Source organism: Rhinatrema bivittatum, chromosome 7 (genome assembly GCF_901001135.1).
Source record: "Rhinatrema bivittatum chromosome 7, aRhiBiv1.1, whole genome shotgun sequence".
NCBI classification, from domain to species: Eukaryota; Metazoa; Chordata; class Amphibia; order Gymnophiona; family Rhinatrematidae; genus Rhinatrema; species Rhinatrema bivittatum.
In genome coordinates, this window is record NC_042621.1 from 135,575,086 (window position 1) to 135,591,499 (window position 16,414).

The window sequence follows — 16,414 nt, forward strand, 5'->3', positions numbered from 1 at the left end:
CTGAAGATCTAGGGAGCAGAGCCAATCTCCCTGTTCCAGTAATGGGAGCATAGTACCCAGGGTCACCATTCTGAATTTCCATTTTTCGAGATGTTTATTTAGGACGCATAGGTCCAAGAAAGGACGAATGCTGCCTGATTTTTTCGGGATTCGAAAATAACGAGAGTAGAACCCTTGACTCCATTGCTGTCGAGGTACTGGTTCCACAGCATTCGATTGCAGAAGGGACGAGAGCTCTGTCTCGAGAAGTGGGGAGTGATTTGACACCGGACGTGGTAACACGTTCGGGGGTATAGTGAGGACGTTTAGATGGTATCCCTGGCTGACCACAGTTAGTACCCATTGGTCTGTTGTGATAGTGTGCCATAATTTGGCAAAATGGCACAAATGACCTCCCACTGGAATGGTAAGTAAGGACAGGAAAGAATTGACTGCTGCTCTCTAGAAGAGTCAAAAGCCCGAAGCCAGATCAGTCTGCAGGGCTGGTTGGGTTTTTGGGGCTCTAGCTTGACGAGGTTGACCTTTTTGCAGAGGTCTAGTCTGTTGAGTACGTGATTGAGGTGGATAATACCTCCTTGGTTTGTAGGAAAATCATCTAGGATCCCGCCTAAAAGATCTTTTGGTAGTAGATGGGAAATCCGTAGGGAGAGCAGACAGCTGATGCAAGATGTCATGGTGGTCTTTTAATTGTGCAACTGTTTCTTGGATCTTAGCTTCAAATAAGTTGCCTCCTGCACATGGAAGGTCTGCTAACCGTTCTTGTACTTCTTGACATAAGTCAGAGGAGTTGAGCCATGCCCAGTGTCTGGCACTTATGCGGCTGCAGATACCCTGGAGGCAGTATCAAAGATATCATATACTCTCTCACTTCATACTTATCAGCATCAAGCCCTTTGAGAAGGATGTTGTTGAGTCCCTCCTGATATTTGTCTGTACAGATTCAGAGTACTCTTGGACTTTTTTTCCAGAGGTGTCTGGAATACTGCATCATATAGAGTTGGTAAGCTGCTATGAATGCTATGAGCATAGACCCATGGAAGACTCTTCGTCCGAAGGCGTCTAAAGATTTTTGCTCCTTCCCTGGAGGTGCCGAAGAATGAGGTCTGAATCATTTGGACTTCTTTTGAACAGATTCCACGACCACAGATTGGTAGGGCAGTTGTGTTTTTTGAAACCCCAGAGCTGACTGGACTGCAGAAATGGCATCAGCTTTCCTGATATAATCAATACATCTTTAGAAGAGGGAACATTTCCAGATCCTTTGAAATGTGCTGTAGTAAAGCCCATACTGAAGAAAAGTCATCTTGATCCTGAAACCATGGCTAATTATCGCCCTATTTCAATCCTTCCATTTGTGGCCAAATTACTAGAGAAAGTTGTAAATCGACAGCTGATGGAGTACCTCGAAGATAACCAATTGCTTTTCCCTTCACAATTCGGATTTAGGAAATCACATAATACAGAAACTTTACTAATTTCTTTGACAGACACAATTCAAAGGGGTTTTGATCAGAACAAATCATATTTATGTAGATTTTTAGCAGGCCTAGGATTGGTTCATTATATATTTGCGGACGATGTCCAAATTTTATTACCCATAAACGATTCTCTCCAATCGACTTTGAAGTTATGGGAAGTATATTTTTCATCAGTAAAATAACTATTATCTCATATGTCACTATCATTAAACAGTTTAAAAACAGAAATACTGTATATGAGCAACAAAGTAACAGAGAAGATTGACTCAGAAATAAAGTCCCTTTTACCATCATATGAGATTAAGTATGAAGCAAGAGACCTAGGCCCTATTTTAGATTCAGAACTAAATATGAAAGCATCAATAAAAGCCAAAAATAAAGATGTTTTTTATAAATTACAAATTAAAAAAAAACTGAGACCTTTCTTACATATAGGGGACTTCCGTACAGTGTTGCATGCACTCATTTCACTAAAGCTGGACTATTGTAATGCCCTTCTGTTGGGAGTTCCAAATTCAATTCTACGCCCTTTGCAATTATTACAAAACGCAGCAGCGCGTTTATTAACCAATAAGAGGAAATATGATCATATATCACCTGTTTTGAAAGAACTCCATTGGTTACCAATTCAGTCAAGAATCCAATATAAATATATATATATATTTATTTATTTTTTGTCTTTTACTTATTCATAAAACAGTTTATGGTAATAACTCCGAATGGCTGAATGCATCACTTCGGATTCATACTCCTGCCCGCAATTTAAGATCTTTGGGGAAAGCATTGCTTACAATTCCATCACCAAAAATAGCACATTTGAGCTCAGTCAGAGAAAGGACCTTGTCCCTGGCTGGCCCAAAAATCTGGAATGCACTACCATTAGATATTAGAACAGAAATAAGCATTCAGAAGTTTAAAAAACTGATAAAGACTTGGCTATTCGAGTAGGGTTTTAATGAAGCAAACGGAGCCATTTGAGCAGACATGTAATGAAGTAACGGAGATATTAGTTGACTATCTACAGTTTTAAGATATTATTTAATAAGTTTTTTAGTATTTAGTTGTATTTAAGAGTTTTAATTACTGAAATTAGGAAGGGCAGCATAGTAACCTATGAGCTGAGGAATGTAATTGGAACTTTGAAGACTTATGGATAGCACTGGTAAAGATATTAGGTATAGAATTGTGTAGAATTACGCTATTGTATTAATTTTATTGTTTGTTTTATTTCTATTTTATGTATCATGTTATTTTATTTTTATTAGATTGTGAGATAACTAAAATGCATTGGATGTATTGTTAACTGACTTGTTATCTCTTGAGGAAAGTCGGTATATAAAAATGTGCATATAAATAAATAAATTAATAAATATTCACACGTGGAACTGTGCCAGGATGTTCCCAGTTGCATTGCAGCAAATCTAGAAGCACCTCATGAACTGGCACTGCCATGACTTCTTTAGGGGCATCAACAAATTGCAATACTTCCAGCATCTTGTGTCTGGCATCCTCCTCTGTTTGCAAATTAAAGGGAATAGTCTCAGACATTTCTTTAATGAAATTTACAAATGTCAGGTCTTCAGGCAGGGAGCGACGGCATTCCTCTGGGGGTGAAGGCTCTGAGAGGAGTTCTTCTGAGTCCTCAGATTCTGAAGAATCATCCCCCCAGGGATCATAAGGTGCATCACCAGCACCTCGAAGACCTTCAGGTCAAGGTACAGGTCCAAACCCAGCCAGATCTGGAGGTGGCACCAACATGGGCACCGAGGACGATGATGGCATCGATGGGATCAGTAACAAGCCCGATGGTCCTGGAGTTGGCTCCGGCATCAGTAAATTCGATTCCTCATCCGAGGACAATGGAATCGGCATTGGTGTCGGTGGCTTAGCAGGCGCTGGTGGCAAGGCAGGAAGCGGCGCCGATGGCAGTGCACCGATCAATGTATCCAGTCGGTCAAGCAGTGGACCAAACACTGTAGGTAACGGATTGGGCATTGGCATGGGGGTCGGTGCCAGTGGAGAATGGAATACACAAAGAGCCTGGAGAACTGCCTCTTGGACTATCCTGTCCAATTCCGCCCGAGAAGCTGGCATCGGTGGCACAGCTATCGGGGGTGGAGGCTCAGAGGGCATCGCCAGAGGGTCCACATGTATTAGTGGAGTCTCGGCTCCCAGCACCAGAATCAGTGGGGAACGCCTCGGTGTACCGGGTCCAGAAGGGGATGGGTCCCTTCTCTCTGGGACTTCTTGGCCGGTGGTTCATTCAGTGCCAATGTCGATGGCATACCGGTGCCGGCATCGGTGGAAGTGCTTCGTTGATGGCAATGACGATGCTTCTCCCGGTGTTCAGTTCATTGCTTCTCCGGCACCAATGAAGATGATGTCGATACCTTGGAGCGGGAAGAAGGTGGTGACGGGAGATCACCGATGCCTCTCTGGCGCTGAGATTTAGGCGGCGACGGAGTCGATGAAGTGGAAGGCTTCTGACTTGATGCAGCTTTGGCTGAGACAGATGGAGAAACTTTGAAGAGGAGTTCCATCTTCTCCAGCCGGGCCCTGCGGCCTTTTGGTGTCATTTGGGCACAGGAAGTGCACTGTTGGACGTCGTGAACAGGGCCCAAACAGAGAACGCACACATCGTGTGGGTCCGTAATGGACAATGTTCTCGGGCACTTGCGGAACCCGGTGGCCATGGTGTTAGAAAAATTTTTGGGCAGCGCATGGTCGGTGGCCGACGGGCCTTGAAAAATGCTGCCGAGGACCAACCGGAGAAGACGAGGTAACTTACCAGCATCGACAGAGGTCGGTAGTCGAAGGGGGACCCCCAAGAAGGGGGAATTTTACTGAAATTTTAAATTTAATTTCCATGAGGAAAAGTTGTGAGGTAAACTCACAGAGCTCCAGAATCTGCGAGGCTACTGCTGCACCGAAAAAAAGAGACTGAAGGGGGGCCCCTGCTGGATGCAGGGTTGATGGCATGCTCAATGTGCCAGTCAAAGTTCTAGAAACTTTGACCAAAGTGTTCCGTGAGTGGGCTCCATCCTGATGATGTCACCCACACGTGAGGACTAACATCCTGCTTGTCCTGGGAGAAAATAAGCACCTAGAAGAAAGCACGGTAAGGCGCAAACACAACTTGTGCACCAAGCTAAGCAAGGTAACAGTGAAAAATTTTGTAAGTGTAAAAAGCATGCCCAAAAACCGAGCGCTTTGTGCACACCAACGGCCTGTAGAGAGCAGCAGAACATGCACAGGAGTGGGCGAAATTGGCCGCCACGGCCTACCACACGGTGTGCAAGAAAAAAGCCTAAGTACGGGGCTCTGCCCACCGGGGGCTGCTCAACCCACCAGGCTGCCCAGTTCCCCAACCCCAATGGGAGCAGGAACGAACATTGGTACAGCGCGCTGAGCACGGAGACCAGAGGAAGTCCTGAAACCCCTCTAACTGTCTCTGATTCAAGGTAAATCTTTTTTTTTTTTTTTTTTTTAACTTACCTGAACTCAACGATTACCAGCTGAGAACAAAGACCGTCTCTGGCTGCAGGGGGAGAGGGCACCTGCCTCCTGCACCTGCTGCCTTTCAGCTGAACTAGCAGCTAAAGTCTACGCTTGGAAACCCAGCTACCGGACCAAGGCACACCTCTGAGGGACCACGGAAATCACCTCAAGAATTCTCAACTGGGGGAAGGACCTTTAGGTATCACCGCAAGAGAGCGGAGCTTCCTTTTCTTAGAATTTCAAATTTCTCCTTCCAAAAAGCTCGAAGCAATCCCCATAGGGGGATGCACGTCCACCATCTGCTGGAGACGGAGAATACTGGCAGGCTGGGGTCACTGCAGGGCCATATATACTGTGACATCAGTTTGCTCCGTTCTCCATCTGCTGGCAGGGGTACAAAACCCAGGAGTCTGGACCGATTTGGGTACATACTGGAACTTTGAATTTCAATCTAGTAAAGACATTTGAATGCATAAATTGCCTGTCAAACTGCTGGCTGACTATTGTACAGTGAGGAAAGCAGCTCACAAGGGAATATATTTTTTCTTTTTAATGGAGATCAGACTTTTTAATATATTATTCACCATGGCTGTGGGCAACTTACTGCTCTTGAGGGTTAGGAATCCCTGTGTGGATGCCAATTTGCCTTTTATGAGGTAACATACCACCAACAAAACAAGTCTCTTCTCCTTTCCTTCACATGGCCTTTTTGATGGCACCTACCTGCATGGAAAACCTCTATATGGCAGTATGTGCTACAATCATATATTCTGTCCAAAAAACACAGACTAAATACTTTTCCTCCCTCCTGCTTCCTTCCCCTCAAGTGAACAGAAACGATTTTACATGTTAAACATCTGACAAGTGAACATTTGTTTGGACTAGTGTTGCTGGACCTGAAATGTCATGCTCTACTATTTCTAATATTATATAGGTACAAAGACTCCCATCTTATTTTGCCCTCTGGGTTTGGGAATACTGCTGGAGGAAGCAGCAGGCCTTAAATGTGCTTCCACAGAAGAACCACCACACTTGTCCATCCTTGGGGTACCACTTAGAAAAAATTCTGCCTGAGCTTGCCATACCTGGTGCTGTTCCAGGCTGATGACAGAACCATTGCTGCCGCTCCTCCTCTGCCTCTGAAATGCTGCTATCTCCTCTGTCTTTATTCTCAGAATCTTCTGATGCTGCTCGTGTTTCAATTCCAGTTCCTAATGGTAACACAACAGTCTTTTAAATCCACATCAGCTCCACACTGGAAACTCAAGAGAGGTGTATGGTCCCAGTGGGCATTAAACAATGGATAATACAAATGTAAGCAATAAAAAAGAGGAGGCTGTGGGCAATGATCAAACTTTAAGAGCATTCAGAGAAACAGAGAATGTGATGTTAGATGAAGACCACAAGGCCCAGTTTCAATTCCTGATCCAATACCACAGAGCTTACTAGCTCTTAGGCTTTATATTCACATTCTCATAACTTAGAATCTTCTATTTTTATCCCATATTTTCTTGAATTCTGTATATTTTTTTGCCTCCACTGCTTCTAGGGGGCTGTTTCAGGTGACTATTATACTTTCTGTGAAGAAATATGTCCTTATGTTACTCCTGAGTCTATCCCTTAAAGCAACACACTATGACCTCCAGAAATCACTTCCTATGTTTGCTGCACCTGCTCTGCTGAACATCTCTAGCTGATGTCTATTCCCATGCCAACTTCATGCTCACCTCCTTCCAGTTTGCTATAGCACTTGCAAGCAAGGCTGCTTTGTCCATTTGACAAATACCCTTGCTTCCAAACCCTGCCATCTCTTTGCCTCACTTGCCTCCCATCCCCTCACCCTTTCACACTCCACCCAGACTATGGCTGACGTCTTCCATGAAAACAGTGATGATTACTCGTGAATTCTCCACCAGACTGCCACCTCTGCCCCCATTTCATTCACCTCCTCTTGTTTTGGTCCCTGCTACGATTTCTTCCTTTTCTGAAATCATAGAGAAGGAAGCTGTCCATCTTCTTCCCTCTTCCAAACACACTACCTGACTCCATTCTCACTCGGCTCCTCCATTCTATCTCCCTTCCATCTATCACATTCTCAATCACTTGCCATTGCGACTGTCCTATCTTCCTTTGAACATGCTATGATCCTGCCACTCCCTCAAAAAACTCTCACTGCCCTATTAACTATTATCCCACCTCTCTCCTCCCTTTCACATCCAAAATATTTGAACATGCTGTTCACCTATGCTATCTTGAATTTCTTTCATCTCAAGCCATTCTGGATCCACTCCAGTTTGGCTGTCGCCCTCTACACTCCACAGAAAAAACTCTTGCCAAAGTCGCCAGTAACCTCTTTGGGCCAGGACCAAGTCCATGGGCCTTTATTCTATGCTCATTCTTCTTGACACCATTGATCGCTATTTGTTCCTTGACACACTGTGTTCCATTGGATTTCGGGACTAAGATCTACCCTGGTTTTCTTCTTACTTCTCCCATCCTACTTTTACTGTATCATCTGGTGGTTCTTCCTCCACTGCTATTCTGTCAGGGTGCCCTCTTCTCCAGCTACACTTTTTCCTTGGTGCTCTGATCTCCTTCCATGACTTTCATAGAAACATAGAAATGATGGCAGAAGAAGACCAACGGCCCATCCAGTCTGCCCAGCAAGCTATGCACTCCTCTTATTTATTTATTTATTCTCTCTCTCCCATACTTGTTACGCCTGGCTTCCAGTACCCTCTAGTTCTATTTCCCCTCCACCCCACCATCAATGCAGAGAGCAGCGCCGGAACTGCATCCAAGTGAACATCCAGCTCAATTAGGGGTAGTAACCGCCGCAACAAGCAGGCCACACGCCCGCCCCTGTCCACCCAGACCATGCAATCCACATATAGATCCTCCCGTCCCCATTTCCCCTGCCATTGAAGCAGAGAGCCACGCGTTGAAAGAGAAGTATCAGACTCTCTCCCCTGCCGTTGAAGCACAGAGCTATGCTGGACATGCATTGAAAGTAAAGTATCGGCCCAGCTACACCTTGCTTCCCTGTGAATACAAATTTTTTATTTTATTTTTTTTTCTTCCACATTACCTCTTGCCGTTGAAGCCCAGAGCAATGATGGAGTCTCATCAACCGTGTGTATGTACACTGAACAAGGGTATTATCTCCAGGTAGTAGCCCCCATTTCCGCGAGCCACATTAACAATCAACAAATATTGAACAAGCCTAATAATTGGCAATACCTATAGCCTATGACCTCACCGGTAATTTTACATACTCTTACCCACCCCTGTTTTTTGTTTGTTTTTTTTTGAGATGGCAGCCCTCCATCCTTCCGCTCCGTGAAGGTGGTATACCATTGGCATCCCGCTCCGTGAATGCCACTCCATCCTTCCGCTCCGTGATGACTTTTATGCTGATGACTGCTGATGACTCCTAGATCTACCTCTCTACACCAAAAATTTCACCAAGAATCCAGCCTGCTTGTCTGACATCGCTGACTGGATATTCTGCCATCTTAAACTTAACATGGCCAAGACGGAACTTCTTGTCTTTCCACCCAAAACTATTTCTCCTCTTCCCTCTTTTTCTCTCTCTGTGGATGGTGCTCTCATCCTCCTGGTTTTCTTGTCCAGTAACCTTGAGGTCATCTTTGATACCTCTTTTCCTTCTCCACACACATCTAAAACACTGCTAAAGCATGTAGTTTCTTCCTCTATAACATTGCTAAAATCTATCCTTTTCTTTCTGAGCATGCTACCAACACATATATCTACTGTCTTATCACCTCCTGCTTAGACTACTGCAATTTGTTCTTCACGGGCCTCCTGCTGAACCATGTTCTTCCATTCTAATCTATTCAAAATTTGACTTCATGACTTATCTTCCTTCAACGTCACTATGATGACGTAACCCCTCTTCTCTTCACCGACTCAGTCTGTTTCTACAGACAATTCAAGCTTCTCTTACTCACCTACAAATGCCTTCGCTCTGCAGCTCCTCATTACTTATATTCTCTTCTCTCTCCTTATAGCCTTCATGAAACCCGTTCATTGAGCAAGTCACTTTTATCTGTGCCCTTCTCCATTGCCAACACCCAACTCCACACTTTCCACCTATGCATGGAACAGACCTCCTTATTTGATGCATCATGTTCCCTCTGGCCATTTTCATTATCTAAAAGTCCACCTTTTTGAGGTTGCTTTAAATCTTAAACACTTCTCTACAGACATTTAACCTAGAGGATGGGAGTGACAGAAGATGGTCAATGAAACTGGAATGTTGCCCCAAGCAATACTGGAAGTGAGAGGAGAAGATAACAAAATCAATCAGCTTAATATTCCATGCTTAAGCAAAGGAGCAGAAAAGGTGACTAGGAAGAACAGCAAACCAAGGGAGAAAAGTTGGAAAGCTGTGACCACAAATACTCATAAATTGGGTGTTAAAATCTCAAACCTGCAGACCCTAATGGTGAAGACAGACTTAGACATTGTTGCTATTACAGAGACATGGTTCAATGAGTCTCATGATTGGGAAACAACCATCCCAGGCTATAAATTGTTATGGAAGGACAGAGAAAACAATAAAAGGGGATGAGTAACTTTATGTAAATAACAATATCCAGGCAACTGAAATGCAAGGGAAGTATGGTAGGGAAGAGCATTATGGGCTGTCCTAAAAAAAAAAAAGATGGAACTTCCATTTACACTGGTATGGTCTACAGGCCTCCAACTCAAACAGAACTGGACAGAGATCTAGACAAAGATATCCAAAAGGTGGGCAAGAAAGGAGAAGAGTTGCTCATTGGAAATTTGAATCTGCCAGATGTAATTTAGAATATCTCTACTGCAGAATCTGCAAGAAGTAGAGAGATAATGGATGCCCTTCAAAGGGCTCTACTCAAAAAAATGGTAATGGAATCCACGAGGGAGTACTACTTGACCTAGTGATTATGCGACGGTATGGTTCGATATCGCAGCTAGGTTAGAGAGAGTCACATGAAGATTCTAATTCTGAATTTCAAAAAATAAAGACTGTCAAAATGGGAACTACCAGGAGGAAGAACTAGAAGACTGGAAGAAAATGGGTGAAATGGAACAACAGTGGACCAAATTAAAAGGAACTATTACAAAGGCAATAAATCTATGTTAGAAAAGTAAACAAAAGTAAGAGGAAAAAGAAACTGATCTGGTTTTCAAAGGAGGTGGCTAAAAAAATAAAGGCAAAAGGAACAGTGTTCAAGAAGTACAAAGGATCCCAAAAAGAGGAACACAGGGAGGAATACCTAGTGAGGCTGAGGGAGACAAGGAAAGAAATCAGGAAAGCAAAAGATCAAGTCGAAGAAAGGATTGCCAAAGAGGTAAAGCAAAGTGACAAAACATTTTTGAGATATATCAAAGAAAGGAGGAAGGCCCGAGGTAGTATAGTAAAATTGACAGGTGACAAGATGCAATATGTGGAGAAAAATGAAGAAATAGAAATATTAAACAAATACTTCAGATCAGTATTCACTAAAGAAACCTCTGGAAAAGGACCATTGATGGTCGACAAGATCATGGATAAGTGTGGGGTAGACATAACTCCATTTACAGAAGAGAATGTATAGGAAGAGCTAGGAAAACAAAGTTGACAAGACCATAGGGCCAGATAAGGAACAGCCCAGGAGCTCAAGGATGTGATGGCAGGTCCGCTGAAAAAGCTATTCAATAGATCCCTGGAAACAGAAGTAGTGCCGCAAGACTGGAGAAAGAGCGGTTTTGATCCTGTTTCACAAGAGTGATAGCAGAGAGGAGACTGGAAACCATAGGCCAGTTAGCTTCACCTCGGTGGTGGGCAAATTAATGGAGACTCTGTTGAAGGAAAGGATGAACTAACTACAATCTGGTGGGCTGCTGGTCCCGAGGCTTCATTGATTCACCAGGGGAAGATCCTGTCATACAAACCTGATTTGATTTTTTGATTTGGTGACTAAAGAACTGGATCAAGGAAGAGCGCCTGATATGATTTACTTGGATTTCAGAAAGCATTTTGATATAGTCCTGCATAGGAAACTCAGGAATAAAATGAAAAGCTTGAGAGTGGGGGCCAAAGTGGCAGAGACAGCATATAATGGTAAATGGAACCTACTCTGAAGAGAGAATAATGTTAAGTAGAGTGCCTCAAGGACTGGTTTTCAGACTGGTTTGTTTCAATATCTTTGTGAATGATATTGCAGAGGGGATACAGTTTGTCTATTTGCAGATGATACTAAGATCTACAAGAGTGGACACACCTGAAGGAGTAGAGAGAATGAAAAGCGATTTAAGAAATCTTAGTTGAATATCTGGCAGCTGGGATTCAATGCCAAGAAATGCAAAGTCATGTATCTGGGGTGCAGTAATCCAAAAGAGCTGTATGCTATGGGGAGAAGGTGGGGGCAGCGGCAAAAGACTAATGTGCAGGAGAGGGACCCTGGGATAATAGCTTCTGGCAATCTGAAGGCAGTGCAGCAATGTGACAAGTCGATAGCTAAAGCCAGAAGAGAGGCATAACCAGTAAGAAAAAGGAGGTGATAATACTCTTGTACAAGTCCTTGGTGAGGCCTCACCTGGCGTATTGTGTTCAGTTCTGGAGACCGTATCTCAAAAAGGATAGAGACAGGATGGAAGCAGTTCAGAGAAAGGCAACAAAAATGATGTGGAGTCTGTATAAGAAGACTTATGAGGAGAGGCTGAAGGATCTAAATATGCATATGCTGGAAGAGAGGAGATGCAGGGGAGATATGATACAGACTTCCAGATACCTGAAAAGTATTAATAATGCACAAACTTCAAAACTTTTGCTGGAAAGGAAACTGAAGAACTAGAGATCACAAAATGAAACTCCAGAGGGAGACAAACTTCAAAGCTTTTGTTGGAAAGGAAATTATAGAACTAGGGGTCATGAAATGAAACTCCAGGGGGAGACAAACTTCAAAGCTTTTGTTGGAAAGGAAATTATAGAACTAGGGGTCATGAAATGAAACTCCAGGGGGAGACAAACTTCAAAGCTTTTGTTGGAAAGGAAACTGTAGAACTAGAGGTCATGAAATGAAATTCCAGGGAGAGATGACTCAGAACCAACATCAGGAAATATTTCTTCACAGAGAGAGTTGTGGATGCCTGGAATGCCCTCCCGAAAAAGGTAGTGAGGACAAAAACAGTAAATGAATTTAAAAGGGCATGGGATAAACATTGCATATCCTTAAAGGCTAGAGAATGGAAATGAAGAAAAGGGTGTATTGTATTAACCTGCATGGTCTGGCAGTTACTACTGTTAAAAGAAGGCATGGAGGTAATCTGCATAGAATGGCAGTTACTATCCTTAACTGCACAGAGCAGCAGATACTACCATAAGCAACTTAATTTCTGTCATCATTACTATGTTACTATATTACAATACACTTCCCAAAGGCTTCTGTTTGTCTTAACTAGACTGTAAACTCTATGGAGCAGGTATATGGTAGTAGCACCTAAAAAATTATTATTAGTAACTTGTTCTAAAAATACCCTTGCACTGAAAAAATGCTTGCTTCTTATATCTTTGGGTGTGTAATAACAATTTAACATCTTTTTAAGTTTTTTGTCTTTCATATACGTTCTACCTAATTTCACATAGTATCATTTTAAACTAGCAGAAACTAACAAAACACTTGTTATCAAAATAATAAAACTCAAAAAAGTTTTCAAAAACGCAATAAAATATTTCAAAACAGACATCAAATAACACCCAACAATTAAAAACAATAAGAAAAAAAGTTCCCCACTATACATAACTGGGATCTTTTCATTTCCAGTCAGCCTGAGATTGTTATGAATTGGGGGAGGGAGGTTTCAGAAGCTCTATAGGAAAATTGGTTCTTACCTGCTAATTTTCGTTCCTGTAGTACCACGGATCAGTCCAGACAGTGGGTTGAGCCTCCTTTCCAGCAGAGAAAAACTCAAAAGGTATCCTATATCAGGACAGTGCTTCCCCCCTGTGTCCCTTCAGTATAATCGTTATCAAAGCAGGAAAAAATTGTTAACTATAATCTTAACCAGAGAAAGATCAAGCAAGTAAAACCTGTAACCTCCAAATTGGAACTGGAAATTTTAAACAATGCAAAAAAGCGCTCTTACATATAATGGTAGATATTTCCGGTGCCTTATAGCTCAGATATGCGTTGCTCTGACAAGCTTAGGCGATACTCCCAAAATCTGTAAATGAAAGAAACTTTGAGCGGTCGGTTCCAAGAAAAGTCAGAATGCAAGGGTGGGCGTCTGGACTGATCCGTGGTACTACAGGAACAAAAATTAGCAGGTAAGAACCAATTTTCATTTCCCTGTATGTACCCGAATCAGTCCAGACAGTAGGATGTACCAAAGCTTCCCTAAGTAGGGTGGTACCGAGATAGTCCTGCTCGAAGCACCTGTCTGCCGAAGGAACCAAAAACTGGCGCCTGTATATCGAGGCAATAATGATGAGCAAAGGTATGAGGAGATTTCCAAGTAGCTGCTCTGCATATTTCTTGCGGGGAGACCAACTGGCTCTCCGCCCAAGAGCTAGCCTGTGAACACAACGAATGGGCCTTTAAGCTCTCCGGAACCGGCTGGCCCCGACAGATATACGCTGATGCAATCGCCTCCTTTAGCCAGCGAGCGATGGTAGCCTTAGAAGCCTTGTTCCCCCCTTATTGGGTCCGCTCCATAAGACAAAGATGATCAGAGACACGAAACTCATTTGTGACTTCTAAGTATTGAAGTAGTACTCTTTTCACATCAAGGCGCCTTAGGTCTCTGCCAGGTGTGCTCGCAATGTCATCTGGAGAAAAGGCAGGTAGCTCCACTGACTGATTTAAGTGAAAAGAGGACACGACCTTTGGTAAAAAGGATGGTATTGTCTTGAGGGAAACACCTGAATCAGAAAAACGAAGAAATGGTTCCCTACAAGACAAGGCTTGGAGCTTGGACACTCTCCTGGCCGAGCAGATAGAGACCAGAAATACTGTCTTAAGAGTCAGGTCTTTGAGCATGGCCCACCTGAGGGGTTCGAAAGGCGCCCCCATAGAGAACTCGAAGTACCAGATTAAGGCTCCACGACACAAGTAGCCCAGACAAGCGAGTTCAAATGCTTAGCTCCCTTGTGGAACCGCACGACATCTGGGTGGGCCGCCACCGCATAACCATCGACTCGCCCTAAGAGGGAACCGAGAGCTGAAACTTGAACCCGCAGGGAATTGAAAGACAAACCCTTGGAGAGGCCATTCTGTAGGAATGATAGGACCTGGGATACCAAATCCTTATGCGCCAGTATTCCTGAGTCAGCACACATCATCTCAAATATTTATTTATTTATTTAAAACTTTTATATACCGACATTCAAATGGATATCACATCGGTTTACATTATAACAGGGGTAACAATTAACATCAGTAGGAGGAAAATAATAGTTACATCTAACAAGGTAAATTCAAAAGGAACGGGATGTCGAAGAAGAGAAGCAGAGTTTAGTGAGGGATAGAGTTAACGTTAAGAGAGAAAGAAAGAAAGCAACTATATTACATTACTATATTACTATATTAAATACTCTCCATTACTATAAAATTACTATATTAAATACTATATTAAATTACTATATTAAATACTATATTAAATACTATATTAAATTACTATATTAAATACTATATTAAATACTCCCCATTACTATATTACTATATTAAATACTCTCCATACCTGAACGTAAACGAGAGGTTGAAGTCTTATGCGCATGCAACAAGGTGGAAATAACCTCCTCCTTATAATCCTTCTTCCTCAGTCTGCGTCTCTCAAAAGCCAGGCCGCTAGTCAAAAGCGATCCTCCTGATCAAAAAATACAGGACCCTGCCGTAGTAGGTTTGGGAGGTGACTGAGGCGAAGAGGGCCGTCCGTCGCGAGGTTCACCAGATCTGCGAACCATGGTCTCCGGGGCCATTCTGGTGTTACGAGAATGACCAGCCCATTGTGAAGCTCTATTCTTCTGAGTACTTTTCCCACCAGAGGCCAGGGTGGAACACGTAGAGGAGGATGTCACGAGGTCAGGATAGCACCAGGGCATTCACCCCTTCTGAGAACTGCTCCCGTCTGTGGCTGAAGAATATGGGAGCCTTCGCATTTTCAGAGTGGCCATCAGATCTAAGAGGGGGGCTCCCCACTTTCGCACGAAAAGATCCATCGCCTCTTCGGACAACTCCCACTCTCTGGGGTCTAGGTGTTGACTTAGGAAGTCAGCCTGAATATTCTCCTTCCCCGCAATGTGGGAGGCTGCCAGTCGAGCCAGATGGCGCTCCACCTAGGAGAACAGCTTGCTGGCTTCCAGGGCTACCAGCCAACTCCTGGTGCCACCCTGACGATTGATGTAAGCTACTGTGGCATTCTCGGAGAGAACTTGCACTGCTTTGCGATGGAGCAAGGGCAGGAACGTCTTGAGTGCTAGGCAAACCTCTCGGGCCTCCAGAAGATTGATGTGCCATTGAGATTGGACTGGGGAACATTGCCCTTGGGTAGACTGATTCTGTCACACCACTCCCCAGCCGGAGAGGCTGGAGTCCGTCGTAACAATGATCTATTGAGGTGTTTCCAGGTGCATCCCCTTCAACAGGTGAGTGAGTGAGAGCCACCACTGCATGCTGGCGATGGTAAAGTCAGAGAGCGGTAGAGGTGACTGAAACTCCTCCGAGACCGGCTTTCAGCAGGACAGCAAAGCTTTCTTTAAAGGCCGCATATGTGTGAAGGCCCATGGAACCAAATCTATAGTTGAAGCCATAGAGCCCAGGACCTGGAGATAGTCCCAGGCCATGGGCACAGAGAGAGATAACAGGTGTCGTACTTGATTCATGAGCTTGAGAGTCCGGGCCTCAGGAAGCAAGACTTTGCCCACGCGTGTGTCGCAGCATGGGCAAAGTCTCTCCAGGACTTGCGAGGGCTTGAGGTTGCTCTTGGGGAAATTGACTATCCAACTGAGGGAAGTAAGAAACAAAAGACTCTGTTGACTGTAATCGCGCAGAGTTTCTCCGATTTTGCCAAAATGAGCCAGTCATCCAGGTAAGGATGGACCAGTATACCCTCTTGTCAGAGGAAGGCCGCCACTACCACCATGACCTTGGTAAAAGTGAGTGGAGCGGTGGCAAAACCGAACAGGAGCGCTCGAAACTGATAATGCCGTCCCAGGATGTTGAAACGGAGATACTTCTGATGTTCCTGGCAGATTGGGATATGAAGGTAGGCCTCCGTTAAATCGAGTGAAGCAGGAATTCGCCTGTGCGAACAGCCGCGATGACCACCCTCAGGGTCTCCATCTGAAAATGGGAGACCTTGAGCGCCTTGTTGACTCTCTTGAGGTCCAGGATTGGTTGAAAAAAACCCGTCATTTTTGGGAACCATGAAGTAGATAGAATACTGGCCTGCCC

At 43.9% G+C, this 16,414-nt stretch overlaps 1 protein-coding gene across 1 annotated transcript in view; it reads right to left on the reverse strand.

Annotated features, from left to right (window-relative positions):
* KIF7 (kinesin family member 7) overlaps positions 1-16,414 on the reverse strand; it is a 170,744-nt gene that overhangs the window by 45,453 nt on the left and 108,877 nt on the right. The window contains exon 12 of the mRNA XM_029609223.1: positions 6,062-6,187. Within this exon, the coding sequence (XP_029465083.1) occupies positions 6,062-6,187 (126 nt within the window). The remainder of the gene's footprint in view (positions 1-6,061; positions 6,188-16,414) is intronic.